This window comes from Felis catus (genome assembly GCF_018350175.1).
Source record: "Felis catus isolate Fca126 chromosome X unlocalized genomic scaffold, F.catus_Fca126_mat1.0 chrX_random_Un_scaffold_89, whole genome shotgun sequence".
NCBI classification, from domain to species: domain Eukaryota; kingdom Metazoa; phylum Chordata; class Mammalia; order Carnivora; family Felidae; genus Felis; species Felis catus.
Window position 1 is genome coordinate 18,369 of NW_025408532.1, and position 15,021 is coordinate 33,389.

Genomic DNA, 15,021 nt, shown 5'->3' on the forward strand with positions numbered 1-15,021 from the left:
TTCCATATAATGGAATGCTCCTAGCAATAAAAAGAAATTAACTATTGATACACACTACAACACCAATGGATTTCAACATGGTGAGTGTAAGAAGCCAGAAAAAAAAATGAGTATATACATTATTATTCAATTTATTTAAAATTCCAGAAAATGCAAACTAATGTATATTCACAAAAAGCAGATCAGTGGCTGCCTGGGGACTGGAAAGAGTGAGGAGAGGCAGGACCCAGGGATTATAAAGGAGAAGGAGCAGGAAATTCATCACATGGAAATGTCACATCGAAATTTGTGTGTGTGTGTGTGTGTGTGTGTGTGTGTGTGTGTAAGGAAAAGGCAATAAATAGGATTACATGGAGTGCCTCCAGGTTGCTGGCAAGATCCTAGTCCTTAAGGAGGGCAGTGATCACACATTCTGCCATATTAATGTACAAATGAGAAAATAAATTAGTTTTATATATGCTTCTATATTTGTGAGACATTTAAGAAAATATATGTAAACACCGTAATAAAGGCCACTGTCCAAGTTCCTCTCTGCTTCTCCCTGTGAGTGACCTCATGTGGCCCTGTGTGGTGTGCCATGCCTTCCATCCTCTGAGGGACTAGGAGTAATAAACTCTTCTTTCAAAGGCAGTTCTCTCCCTTTCTGTCATTTTACCATACCTGATTAAAGCTAATCCTGGGTACATGTTAAAACAGAAGGCTGGCAAGTCCAAAACCTGTAGGGTGGGCTGTCAGGCTGGAGACCAAGGGAGAGCTGATGCTGCAGAATCCCTCCTGATCAGGGGGAGGTCTGTTCAGGCCTTCAGCTAATTACATGATACCCATATGTATTAAGGGGGACAATATGATTCACTCAAAGTCCACCTATTTAAATGTTAAATCTCATTCAGAATACCTTCATAGAAACATCCAGAACAAAGTTTGACCACATATGTGGACACAGTGGCCCAACCAAGTTGACACATAAAATTAACCATCACAAGTCCACCTCTGGTCATCTTGGTACCCATATGCATCCCCTTAAACTGTACTTAATCTTCAAATAAAGACAGTAACAAGGTCATACTTCTACCTATCATGATACAATTATCCTGCGTACAAACAAAAACACACTATCCCTTTCACCACAAGAGGATGCAAAGTCATTAAGAGATGTTTACTCTCTCTCTGATATCCTCTAACTTAACTACTATGATGCAAATTTGACAATGCTTAAATTATATATCAGTTCAATGTATCTTATGTCATAAGATAAGAGGATAACGGAAGAAAAAGTTATTAGACAGGTATAAATGCAGGAACATATTTCTAACAAAACAAGGAAGAAATACTCATAACAATTAATGTTTCCCTTTCTGTAACTAGCCACGTGGCCATAGCTGGTATTCACAACTACCTTCTTTTACTACTCATTCCACATTTCCTTTGTCCTCAGCAAGCACCTCAGCTGGCCATGGTTCTTTATCTGGTAGGGTATCCCAGGCCTTCATTCCTGAAGGACCTGGACCATTAGTAGTCCTTCCTGAATTTGGTTGTTGTAGTTTTCCATTGAGCTTAATTACAGGACATGTTATTACTAAGGGAGGCCTTAAGGGGCCTCCTGTATTCTAGACATACTCTTCCATGCCTCTCTTGTGGAGTGACAGTCCAATTTCCACTTGGTGGTCAGGATCAATAACTTCAGTCAGCACACTAATTCCCTTCTTTGCCTGCTGATTGAGGGGCATGGAGAGCCTAAAGTGGCTGGGTGGCAGTCTTATTTTCCAATTCAGTGCAATCATTATTGTGTCTCTTGGTGGAGGTGTTCCTCCCTTTGGAACAAAGACCTCTATCCAGGCCAGTGGAGCATAAGGTCATGGGGACAGGAAGCCAACTTTGTGCTAGTGGATCACTAGGGTGTGACAATGAGTGGTCCAACTCCCATTTACACCCTTTGATTCTTGGACCTGTGAACCCTGGCTATGGCAGAAATAGCACCATACGTTGGATGGTGAATCAGAGCATATACAGCCTCCTGGAGAGCCTTGCCCCAGCCCTGCAAGGTATCGCCACCTAGCTGGTGCTGTAACTGGGTCTTCAAAAGTCCTTTCTTAAGAGGACCTGACCTCCCCTATATTCAAGAGGTTCTGTGTCTATAAACTGGCTCAAGTCTGGGAATTAGTTGAGGGGATGTGACTATTTTTATTTCCAAGTTAGACTTTTGTTCATTTGACCTAGAATTTTTGTGGCTATACAGATCAAAGTAAGTATTTAGTAGGCTTCCTAAATGTTTCTCTTCTAGGAACATCATGATCAACTAGCCAATGCTATAGGCCCCTGGAAGCCAGACTATTCTAATTCCTGCTTTGACTATGCTGTCCATTATGGTAATCATGTCCACCTTACCTTTGGAGGTTGAGTGATGCCACTTGGCCCTTGCCACCCAGGAATACAATTACTCCCATTGCCTTTAGGTTCCTCTACTCAGTAGCAGCGATTCTCACTGTAAGTTCTGGTCTACAGATAAGAGTGATGTCCCAGCAGGCCCCTAAAGGTGAGGTAAAAAGTGTAACCCACGGGAAGGTGTGCTCTTCAAGGGTGGAGTTCTTCAAGGATGCTGGGGCTCCCCTCAAAAATGCATTTCTCACAGTCGTGGTGAAGGGTGTGCCCTGCAGACCCTCCCAGGGTAGGTGAGTAGGTCTTAAATGACAAATCTACTCCAACATTCAAACATCCCTAAGACTTTAAATCCTTTCTTCTACAGTAAACCAAGGGCAGGGCTTGCATTTCTAGCTCACTTACTGCAGACTACACTTTGGATCACGTGTTAACCAACCAAAGTTTCAGAGCCCTTTCTAACTTTCTGTGCTGCAACATTAAATGAAGCATCTCTGCTTAGTGGGCCCATGTCAATAAATTCACCCTAATCCAAGGATATGTTCCTTACACCATTACCCCACATCCTTAATATCCATTCCCACACATGTCTCCCTATTTCTGTCTGTATGAATTAGAAAAAATCTAGTAGCTCTTTTGGAGTGCAGTACACCTTCTCATGGGCTACACGTTTTACCTCACCTTTAGGGGCCTGTTGGGACTTGAGTCTTGTTATAGATGTAGAAGCAGAGAGAGGTGGTCGGTGGGAGGGTCCTCAGGGGCATCATCAGTGTCTTTCAAGGAAACGTCCTCAGGCATTATGTTTTCCATTATACTTTCTTCAGGCAATGCAGGGCTAATCTCTCCTCACTGGGGATGGACAGGCGGCTTCTACTAGTAACAATGACTCATGATGTTAAGGACTCAATGTTCCCAGTTTCATTACTGGTCTTCCCCCATGTTCCCAATCCCATCTTTAGGATCCCATTGCTTCCCAACTGATGCCTACACTTTAATGGTGGATGTGCAGTGAGGTTTGGAATTCAAGTTCCATTGTAATTCAGCCATTGGATGAGACTCTCATCTCAGCCCTGTGGCTCCAGGAGCTAAGGGGTCTCTTTCAGGGTAGATATAGAAACTTTCAGGCCAGACATAGAAGCTTTCAGGTCATTTATGAAGTGTTTGAGTGAGGAATTTGAATCTCTGAGCTCATTCTTTTCTTTTTCCCACTTTGTCCAGTGACATTAGGAACAACCAGCAATTCCCATTGTACTCCTTAGTTTCACAAAAAAATATTTTAATGTATCATGTACATGCCCTCTCATATCCCTGCCTTGTATGAGTATTTGATTAGGAGTATGCAATAGTGATATTTTGTGCATCTCTATTGCCACATCAGGCCATAGACTATGAGTGTGCTCTTTACTATTGGAAATAGAGTTATTAGTGCCTTTAAATATAATCAAATTAGAGAACCAACTCCAGAACCCCACAACCAATTCAGAAAACTCATCCTTAACATTCTGTTCTTTAGAAAAAGAGAAAGAGAGAGAGAGACAGAGATTCTGTTCTTTAGAGCCAGTTCTGGTATCAAAATCTGCATGAGTCAGGGTTCTGCAGAGAAAAAGAACCAATAGGATGCAGTGTGTGTGTGTGTGTGTGTGTGTGTGTGTGTGTGTAGAGACAGACAGACAGACAGACAGAGATACAGAGAGAAACAGAGACAGAGAGACAGAGAAATTTATTTCAAGGAACTGGCTCGTGATTACGGAGACTGGTAAATCCATAGCCTGCAGGATTGGCTGACAAACTAGAGACCCACATAAGAACCAATGTTGCAGCTCAAGTCTAAAGGCCATCTGCTGCAGAACTGCCTGTTGCTCAGGAGAGGTCAGTCTTTTGCTCTGTTCAGGATTTCACCTGATTGGATGAGGCCCACCCACATTATAGAGGGCAATTTGCTTTGTTCAAAATTCACGGATTTAAAAGTTATTCTCATCCAAAAAAACACTCTCACAAAATCATCCATAATAATGTTTGACCACATATCTGGGCACCATGACCCAGCCAAACTGGGTCACATAAAATTAACCATTATGCTTTATCATTTCTGTCCTTCTTTCACTCTGTCTTCCTTTATTTTTAACACATGGCAAAATGTTCACAGCTGTTGGTTTACACATATTTTTTTTCACATTTTAGGCATTTATATTTCCTTCTTACATGCCAGAAGACTGCATTTCAGAGAAGTGAGGTGATTTTCTCAAGGCCAAACAGTCAATATTTGGCCATCCCAGGAATCAAACCCAGATCTTCTGACTTAAGATTCATGGCTCTTTCTAATGATTTTAGTTCCCAAAACCTCAGCTGAGAGTGCACTGAAAATTGCAACACTGCCCATATTTTAAACCACTTATTGACATCCATAGTATCTCTGGAGTCACCTTGGTTTCTGTGATGTACCATTTGCAGGATGTGGGGCAAGGGTGGGCATTCTCAGTGCCATACTCTAGATTACTTTTTATTATTTCTGGATGTATTATATTACCTTTATGTTGCCTTGGACAGATAGCAGCACTCAAGAGACAGTGGAGTTGATGGTGTGGTTCTGGAAGGAGTAAGATGGATAGGGTTCTCTTTTCCATTTAGCGCATTTACCTTTTGAACAGGAAGTGCCAGTGAGTCAGTCCAGTAATGGCTGGGGCATTATTATTAAGCCTCCGCTCCTTAGGCTGCCACCTTATTTATTCTTCACAGTAGATAATGTTATCACCTTTTACAATGGGCCTGGATGGACTCTGCTGTCTCAGGTTCAGCACCATTTTGTGGCTGAAACAGCAAACAAAGTTTTTTATTTTTATTTTTTTAAAAGATTGTATTTTTAGATGATAAGCCTCTTAAATGTTAATGAATCAGATGGTATACCTTAAGCCTGAATTACCCTCTATTTCATTGACAGCTTTTTAATAATAGGAATTAAATTATATGCTTCACAGGATGGGTGGAGAGAGGTGCAGAATAAATAGACAGAACCTTGGGAATTCAAGCTGGTGCAGCCACTCTGGAGAACAGTGTGGAGGTTCCTCAAAAAACTAAAAATAGAACTACCCTATGACCCAGCAATTGCACTACTAAGCATTTATCCACAGGATACAGGTGTGCTGTTTCGAAGGGACACATGCACCCCCATGTTTCTAGCAGCACTATCAACAATAGCCAAAGTATGGAAAGAGCCTAAATGTCCACCAATGGATGAATGGATAAAGATGGTGTGATATATGGATAGATAGATAGATAGATAGATAGATAGATATAGATAGATATGTATATATAGATATATAGATATGTATATGTGTGTATATATATATATATATATGTATACACATACACACACACACACACACACACACATATATATATTGGAGTATTACTCGGCAATCAAAAACAATGAAATCTTGTCATTTGCAACTACGTGGATGGAACTGGAGGGTATTATGCTAAGTGAAATTAGTCAGTCAGAGAAAGACAAAAATCACATGACTTCACTCATATGAGGACTTTAAGAGACAAAACGGGTGAACATAAAGGAAGGGAAACAAGAATAATATAAAAACAGGGAGGGGACAAAACAGAAGAGACTCATAAATATGGAGAACAAACTGAGGGTTTCTGGAGGGGTTGTGGGAGGGGGGATGGGCTAAATGGGCAAGGGGCATCAAGGAATCTACTCCTGAAATCATTGTTTCACTATATGCTAACTAATTTGGATGTAAATTTTAAAAAATAAAAAATAAAATTAAAAACAAATAGAACCTGATGATTTCAATGAAAATAATACAATGGTCTCAACAAATTAAACCTTAAAGTTGAATTAATTAATTCATACCATATTAATTTGTTTTTTTACAAAACCTTTATTCTTGCATAAAATACCTACAAACCAGGAAAGTTTAATAGAGTTCCATGATGGCTCCAAGGCACTATCCTGTATATCACGATAACAACAACAGGAGATTCAAGAGGGCATACTCAGTTCGAGCCAGTGAATCTCATTGGCATCTTTGTGCCTGGCGCTGTGCTAGTGACTGTAAGGAATTCAAGGATGTAACCACTTTGAGGCAGGGGGGAGGGGGAAGGTATAAATTTCATCCACAAGCACACATTTCGGGTGGCCCTTTAGGCAGCCAGTGTTGTTCCAGGCACCATGGTACTCAGAGAAGAAATTTAAAGTGTTCACTCTTTAGTGAGATTTAGTGAGCTTAGAATCTAGTTGGGACTAATAGTGAGACATAAAGCCTTATGCATCAGGGAAGAAGTAGAGTAGCCATTAATTGTTGGGCTGTAAGTGCAACTAGGTTTCCAAGAACGATATTGAGGTGGACTGGTGCATTTGGAAAGGGGGTGGGAGAGGATTGCAAAATGGAGGCTCAGAGGGCAGATAGGATTTATACAGACAGAGGAGAGGAGAGAAGGTATTCCTAGGAGAATGAGGAGAAAAGTGAACATGGGCACAGAGATGGGAATGAGCATGGCAAATGTGGGAAAGAGCAAGAAGAGCTCTCAGGACATGAAAGGAAGAAATGTTGGCAATATCATAGAACTGGCTTCATGGAGCCATGGAGTGCACAGTGGACTAAGAACCAGAGGGCCTGAATTCCCAAAGGTATTATCCTGGTTCTGTACTTACTACATGGGTGGCCTTGGTTAGGTCAGGTAAATGTTTTGTGCCCTGGTGCCCTGATTTACTCATGGTCACGTGAGGATACTGACAGTAGCCTGCTGCTCTCTCATGCTTGTTGCAAAAACCACAAGAGATGATGCCTGAAGAAGTGTTTTTTAAATAGAAAAATTAAAATGAGGTCCCCTTCTTCCACTTTATATTACACCAGCATGGTGAAGAAACGGCTCCTGAGTCTGCAGTAGGGTTTGTTTTCTAGTCAGCTTCAGGCAGAAGGTTACTGCATGTGGGGACAGGGGGTGCTTCTTAGTTGACATGAAGGCAATTTTTGCCCCTGTAGAGGCCCAGGCCTGGAAGCCTCAACCCAGGGGAGACAGATCATCCATGCAAGAGGTGTTTCTTGGGTTCTCTGCTGGGTTGTATGACCTCTCTGAAAGAGGTCCCTGTTCTCTGACATCAGTTGAAGGAAGTCACAAAACTGTACACAAAGGCCAATGAGGTGTGGTGGAAAAAGACCTGGACCTGGAATGAAATCTGTTTGCCCCATACTAAACATGTGAACTTAAGCAAGCAGCTTGCTATCTCTGGGCCCTGGTTCCCTCATCCGTCAAATTGAAGTAAAAACAACACTGCTCCACTTCCTTATAGAGTGGGTTATTGCAGGGGTCAAATGCACAACACATGAGAGGTTTCTGTAAACTCTAAAGTGGTAGGCCAACTTGGCTTATTTTTATTTTTCTTATTAATGAATGTAAACAGTTTTCTGACCAGTTGCTATCTACTATTTTGGCCTGCTCTATCATCACATCTGAAAGGTTATACTTCAAGACAGCTAGTTGTACCTTACCACAGTATTAGCACTGCAGTTAGGCTGAATTCTTAGGGTTCCTGTATAATTAAACCAGAACTCCAACTTAGGATACAGATCACAGAGTCATAAACCATTTGAGGGTGGGAGAAAGTTTGGATCTGCAGTTAAAACACAAGGGCAAATTCACTCAGCTCTATTTTACTCCACATGACCATTTGCTTTATGTGGGCAAGAACACAGAGCTCAACAGCGTTTTCAGAATATTCTAGTTAACAAAAGTGTTCCCACTCACCTTCACTACTCTACAACCCTAACACTAGTCTGGATAAACCTGCACTAGTTTAGTGTCCTCTCAGTACTAGCATTCTAGCGCTGGCAGGCTTCCCCTATCTCTCCGCAGGAAAACAAAGAAAAGAAAAGAAAACAAACAACCCACAGTGGGCTTCTTTGATTGGGTCTTAATTTCATGTGGTTGCCATTTTGTCTCACCTTTACACAAAATGCCTCACCCACATATAGAGCACACAAGGAGTTGGAAGAGGACCAGGGTTTTGTGGGAGTATTTGGAGAGTGCCCTTAAGAAGGCTGGGAATATCTCCAACCAAGGGAGAGAGATGGAAAGTGGGTCATCTCTTCACATCCACTCAAGCAAGCAAGAGGGTCTTCAAGAAGACCACTGCCTAGAGCTTCAAATGAGCCCCCTCTCCATGAGGGACCAAGAGGCACCTGGAGCACAAGGCAGAGCACATCTGCCCCGCCCCCCAGCCCAAGCGCCTTCTCCTAAGTGGGTGACCCCCATTGAGACGTCACCGCCCGCGGCAGCCACTGTTTGGTCCGTGTCCTGTTGCCCCAGGAGACGACGTAGGCCTTTCCAAGAGTCTCAGAGCGAAGCCAGAGAGTCCTTGGCCCCGACCGACGACCCTTCCAAAGTGAGGCTCCTGCCTCCAGACCTAGCCCCTCCCCACCCCACCCCACCCCCAATCGCCCAGGACCAGATTTCCCTCAAGTTCTCAGAGAAAGGAGAGCAAGGACGGCCTCATGAGTGAGGTGGGAGAGGTCACCCGCACAGAGGTGACCGTCTCAGTACCCCCTCAAGCCGCGCAGAAACTCCTGGTTTCCTTGGGAGGTGGAGATCTTCCCCGGGCTCCAGTGGCTGGCAACCTCGGCGGAGACGCGATCCCCAAGACCACCGCGGCAGGAGGCGCCAAGGGAAAGGTGCCCAAAAAGGTCATCGCCAAGAGGGTGCGAGGCTCCGTCAAGTGGTTTAACGTGAAGAACGGGTACGGTTTCATCAGCAGGCATGATACCCAAGAAGATGTGTTCGTTCACCAGACGGCCATCACCCGGAACAACCCTCACAAGTACCAACGCAGCGTGGGCGACGGCGAGATGGTCGAGTTTGATGTGGTGCAGGGCGAGCGGGGCACCGAGGCCGCTAACGTGACCGGGCCAGCGGGTGCCCCAGTGCAGGGCAGTCGCTACGCTGCCAACCGCCCCCGCTTCTGCAGGGGCTTCTACATCTGCCGCCGTGGGCCACCCCTGCACGGTCCCAGGGGCGCTGAGGAAGACGTCGACGAAGGTGAGGCCAGTGGCGAAGGCTTCACCAAGGCCCAGGGCCAGAGGCGCCGCCTGCCCGGCGGACCCCAAGACCAAAAGCTGCAGCGCTTTCCGCCCTTCCGCAGGGCCTGGGCCCTGTCTCGCGGCCCTTCGATCCTCGCTCCCACCAGCGGCCCGCGGCCTGCCCACCTGCCCGCGTCTGCCCCAGCCTCAAGGCCCGAGTGCGCCCCTCGGCGGGGGCCCGGCCCCAGCTACCTGCTGAGTCGCCCTAGGGCTCGAGGCATCACTCCTGGTCCAAGACCCTCAGCAGGCATTTCTGAGGAGCTGGAGGCGGAAGACAAGGAAAGCGGGCGTGACGACGGAGGGCCGAAGCAGAAGCCCCCACCACGCTACGGATCCCGCCGCCCCAACAACCCACGCCACCGCCCGCAGCAGGTGCCCGGTGCCCAGGGCCAGGTCAACGTGGGAGGAGAAGGCAAGACCGGGAAGGGCCCTGCGGAAACACCCGTTTCGGTTGCTGTGGCCAAGAAGAACAGCGCCGCTGAGGAGGAGGACACATTGGTCACTGATGTCCCCTCTGCCACCCAGGCCAAGTAACAACAGCCTGGCTCCCTCCCCGGGGACTCCCTGGCCTGGGCTGCAGGGGATTCCCCCTTGAGGAGATGATGTCCTTTAAAGCAACACAGCCCAAACATCCACCTTGACTGTTAGATTTGTGCCCTTTTGAGAAAAATACACGCCTCTTCCCCAAGGTTTGAGGATAAACTACAAGATCTATATATTTCTGAATTCCCTTTTATCATCTGTGTTGGTAATTTCTGTACACACACACACACACACACACACACACACACACGCCCCATGTCATACTCATGCACACACCTCTGAATTTATTCTTTTAAAAGATCTGACCAGAACCACAGCTATTATTCTGTGTCACCAGGGGAATTAGTTGATGGACTAACAAAAATTACTTTTATTTTTAATACAAAAACAAAGATGATCTGATATTGAATATTATCTTACATCGCTGTGTGATATTGCCTGAATGGTCATTTTTTCAATAAATCATTTCATGTTGCTTTTATCTATTATTGCTGTTGTCTGATTTAAAACAAAACACTCGTCAGCACAGAATTGTATTGAACCACTCCTTTCAGTGCTTTTTCGGAACCAGTTTTAGCAAACATCATACCTGTTGTTCGTTCTTTTTACAAGTCATGAATTTAAGGCTAATTGTGGACTTGTGGGAGGCGAGGGTTGAACATCTCAAGGATGTTCTAAAAGATTAGAATACACAGACAGGGAAGAAGTGTCCCCATCACATCCTCTTCCTCTGCCATTTGAGCAATAAATCTGGAGGGTGGGCCCAACTACCCACATTTACTGCTTAGGTGTTTATTCTATGACGCAAAACTCAAAGAGCTGGACAAAACACCAAAAAAAAAAAAAAAAAAAAAAAAGAGGCTCTCTGGAAGCACAATTTGCCTCTATTTTTCAATGGATTCGATCTAATACCATTTTCACGAGGGGTTAGGGGTGTGTGGTGGAAATGGAAAGATACTGGTCAAAGGGTAAAATCTTTCAGTTATAAGATGACTAAGTTCTGGGGACCTAATGCACAACATGATGACTATAGTTAACAGTACTGTGTTGTATACCTGAAAGTTGCTGAGAGTAGAGCTTTAATGTTCTCACCATGACAGCAACAAAAGGATAATTATGTGAAGTGAATAACGTGTTAATTAACCTTATTGTTGTAAATGTTTCACGATATATGCATGCATCAAATTATCCCATTGTACAACTTAATGTATACAATATTATATGTCAACTACATGTCAATAAAGCTAGGAAAAAAACTGAAGAAAATTAAAAAAGAAAACAAGGATGGAAGCAGGTTTAATTTCTGTCATGCATACTTCTGGAACTGAAGAGAAACATGTAGTCCATGTTTTCCATGTGTGCTTCCTGATTTGAGTCCATCCAGGGGGGCTGTGCAAGATTCCTGGGAGGCTGGGCAGGTAAAGCTCAGCCTGCATCAGCCACTTTCCCATCAGATAGAGAGGCTCCAACCGGGACTGTCATCCCTATCCTGGTTTTCCTTTGAATATACAGTGGGATTGGTGGGTGGGTAGGAGGCAGGGTTGGGGGAGGGGCGTGGGCAATTAATAAATTTGAAACTAATATGATAGAGAAAAGATAGGATAAAATAGGCAGAGAGGGAAAGGTTAGGACCTGAGGTCCCTGGGTGGGGAAAAACACATATTTTGACACAACACTAGGAGCATTTGACTACAGCAAACCCCTAGGGCATAAGGCTCCTCTTAAGAATGTAACAGACACCACCTACTCCCCCTCAGGTTCCCCTTAGGAATTTGACAATCAAAATACCTAACTGAAATAAGTAAACCATAACACTTATGTCATACGAGGGACAGTATGACCATAGTCTAACTCCTCACACAGTGGAATCCAGACAATCAGGAATGGACAACCCAGCACCAAGAGTTATCAAGCCAATAAGGGTAGGACATAAGAAGGAACAAGGGGGAGGGGATGGAGGACGGGTGGGCAACAGAACCTTATGAAACAAAGGCCCTTGCCTATAGTCAGGGCATTCACTTTCAAATCCCCCCTCTCTGCAAAGAAAGCTTTCATACTCCTCTTACTTTCTAATCTTATACTCTAATAAACGTTTGCCTGCTGCTCATTTTCTTTGGTGTTCACCTCTTCATTCTTCGAAGCGGAGAGATGACAAACCACGGGTATTGAGGTAAAGAATCCTACAACATTTCTTGGGGGCTCACCTGGGATACCCAACGTCTTCTAACCTTAAGTAAAGAGCAGCCACGGCTCCCTCTTTTTTTTTTTTTTTCTTTCTATCCTAAATAAAACTCTCAAACCAAACAATGGTCACTGGTCAGCCAGTTAAGAGCAAATAGTGTGGCTGCCATTCCCAAGTCTCGGGTGACAGGCTCCTTTGGTCTCCTCCCAGCTGATCTCTCAAAGTAGTTGGGAGCATCGGTGTGGTGGAGCCCCAGTTTCCTTCCGAGATGAACCCCCAGATGCACGGGACTCAGGGGAGGCTGAATAGCAACGGATGGGTCCTGACCAAGGCTACTCTTTGGTGGACGCCTAAAGGCTATCTGCAAAACCTGATCCCTGACTTCCCGTTTGGGTATCTGGTAGAATTCTCCTCTTTCTGTCTTGGTCAGCCTCTCCCTTTGGGAAATGAGTGGAAAAGCCCAGGACTGATCCCTCGTATATCCTCCTAGGAGTGATCTGGGTGACTTCCATAGGGGTCCTACTCACAGGTTTCCCAACTGCAGTAGAAGGTGGCTCTCTACTTGCTTCCATATCTGACACTCTGGCGTGGCTCACCTCCCAGGTCCTCCCCACCCCCCCTTTTTTTTAACCTTTCAATTTCAAACGTCTTTTGTGGAGTGGAAAGCAGGACTTACTTCAACAACTTCTGGGTTCACCACCCTCCTCCTGCCCCTGATGCCCAGGTGGGGGGCGGGCGGGAGTGGGGATTGGAGAGAAGACACATGGCAAGCTCCCACAAGATGCAGATGATAATTAGAACTAACTGTCTTCGGTTGGTGTCCCTTGGGACAGGGACTTTAAGGAATATTCCCAAGCAGCTGCCAAAACTCCTTTTCTTTTGGGGAACTTCCCTATCTTCTCTGGCCAGATGTGACTTCCCACTTCCACTTGTTGGTGGAAAAAAAAAAAAAATCTGCATCTGCTTGTCTGTCAGAGATGACAGAATTTAGGATTTTAGGACCCAGAGACCTTTTTCTCTGCCCTCTGGTCTTTTATTGGCCTCCAGGCTTCTAGGCCACACCTCACCTCTTATGCCTTCCCCTCCCTCCTCCTGTTTTTCTGCACCACCTTGGGTGTGGACTGCATACCTGGCTCCTATACCTTCTGGGTGCCTCCAGTACCATGAGCTCCTCTTCCTCTCCTTTCTGTAAAGGAGCAAAGAGTACCCCCTTAGACTTACACTGCTTACTTCAGATTTCCTCACTGGTGCCCCAGATAAAAATGGACAATGGTGAACAAATTGATTGACTTTTAAATGGACACAGATGGAACATATTCAGTATTTAAACTAATTTAAGTGTGTTGGTTTAATTAAGATAGACATATCTTTAGAGTTATCAGCATTAAATATAAAACTTTTTTCTACCTAGGTTCACTGAAGGTCAAATAAGCTTGTGTTATCTCTGTGGCAATTTGTCAGCAAAAAGGTGACTTAAAATGATGGTTACTTTTGTCTGTCTCAAAGTTTTCATGGGTAATTGTTAGGATAGCTTTCAGGGTCTTTGATAGCCTGAAACTTTAAAGTTTTTCTTGGATGATAAACTGGATTAAATTCATTGGACACTCAGGCCTTTTCCAAATCAGATGGAATGCTGAAGCATTACTTACTAAACATAGGTGTGTGCTTTTGACTTATTGCAGAGAAACTAAGGATAGTTGGGTCTGTTGGAAAACAGGCTTTGTGCTTAATTAATTCATAAGTTTGCCATTTAAGGAATTCTGATGTGACAGACAAATCACAATTGGTTAGTACTTACTTTTCACTGGAGACTAAGGTTTCTAAGAGTTAAAATTCTGCTAAATGTAGTTAAAACTGATGTAAATAAGAAAAGTGACTCTGTGTATAGAAAAGTAGATGTTGTAAGAAGGATGTAAGAAAAGAAGTGGAATTACTTTTTTGTTGAAGATATATATATATATATATATATATATATATATATATATATATATATATTTGTCCTAAATGAGACTGTTTTTTTGTTTTTGTTTTTGTTTTTGTTTTGTTTTGTTTTTTTGTTTTGTTTTGTTTTGTTTTTTTGAGAGAAATGGCTTGGGACAAAATCTGAATGCAAAGAAAAGTTATAGAAAGTTTGTTAAGGGAAGTCTTTGAAAAGCAATTTTATGTGTGGTCAGGATGGACTAAGGTTAAAATGAATGTATTTTAAAAGTACACTGGTATAAGATTAAAATTCTGCTTTTACTCTCTCTTAAAAAGACAAAGTTATCTTGGATTGGTGGTCTGCTTTGGATTGAAAAAAAAAGGGGGCAGGAAACAAAGATTTTTTTCCCCTCTTTTGTCTGCCTCAAAATATGGAAAGAACTATAATTTTAACCAAAAGGACAGGACAGCACGCCATTTTGTCTTTTAACAGAGAGAAAAGTAGAATGTTAATCCTATATCAGTGTGCTTTTAAAATCCATTCATTTCAACCTTAGTTTTGACCAGATATAAAATTCCCATAATACCTAGTGCCCTCTTATAATTAAATAATAATTCAAGATGATGAGGAAATTATGGGTAATGTGTCTGAACCAGAAACACCAACAGCAGTCCATTATCTTCCTATAAATTGCAGTTCAAGAAAATGACACTTTGTAGAAGCTCTTAAAAATTAATGGATTCTCAATATGTGAGGTGGTACACAATCACAGGTGCCAAATCAAATTATAATTTCTCTTTGGCATTTGGAGCCATCTGCTCTTATGCTATTATTCTGGTTTGAAAACTTTATTATTTTGTTTTTGTTTTTGTTTTGTTTGTATCAGTCTGAGTATTGTGAATAGTGGGATT

At 43.4% G+C, this 15,021-nt stretch overlaps 1 protein-coding gene across 1 annotated transcript; it reads left to right on the forward strand.

Moving 5' to 3' along the window:
- The first annotated feature begins 8,706 nt into the window (after window positions 1-8,706).
- Window positions 8,707-10,488, forward strand: LOC105260211 (Y-box-binding protein 3-like). The gene has a single exon (XM_045051685.1). The coding sequence runs from the start codon at window positions 8,883-8,885 to the stop codon at window positions 9,996-9,998; it is 1,116 nt and encodes a 371-aa protein (XP_044907620.1). The 5' UTR covers window positions 8,707-8,882; the 3' UTR covers window positions 9,999-10,488.
- Window positions 10,489-15,021: the final 4,533 nt, after the last annotated feature.

What these genes read in the sequence shown, in the direction of transcription:
- LOC105260211 (XM_045051685.1), top strand. Translation starts at nt 8,883, where the DNA reads ATGAGTGAGGTGGGAGAGGTCACCCGCACAGAGGTGACCGTCTCAGTA.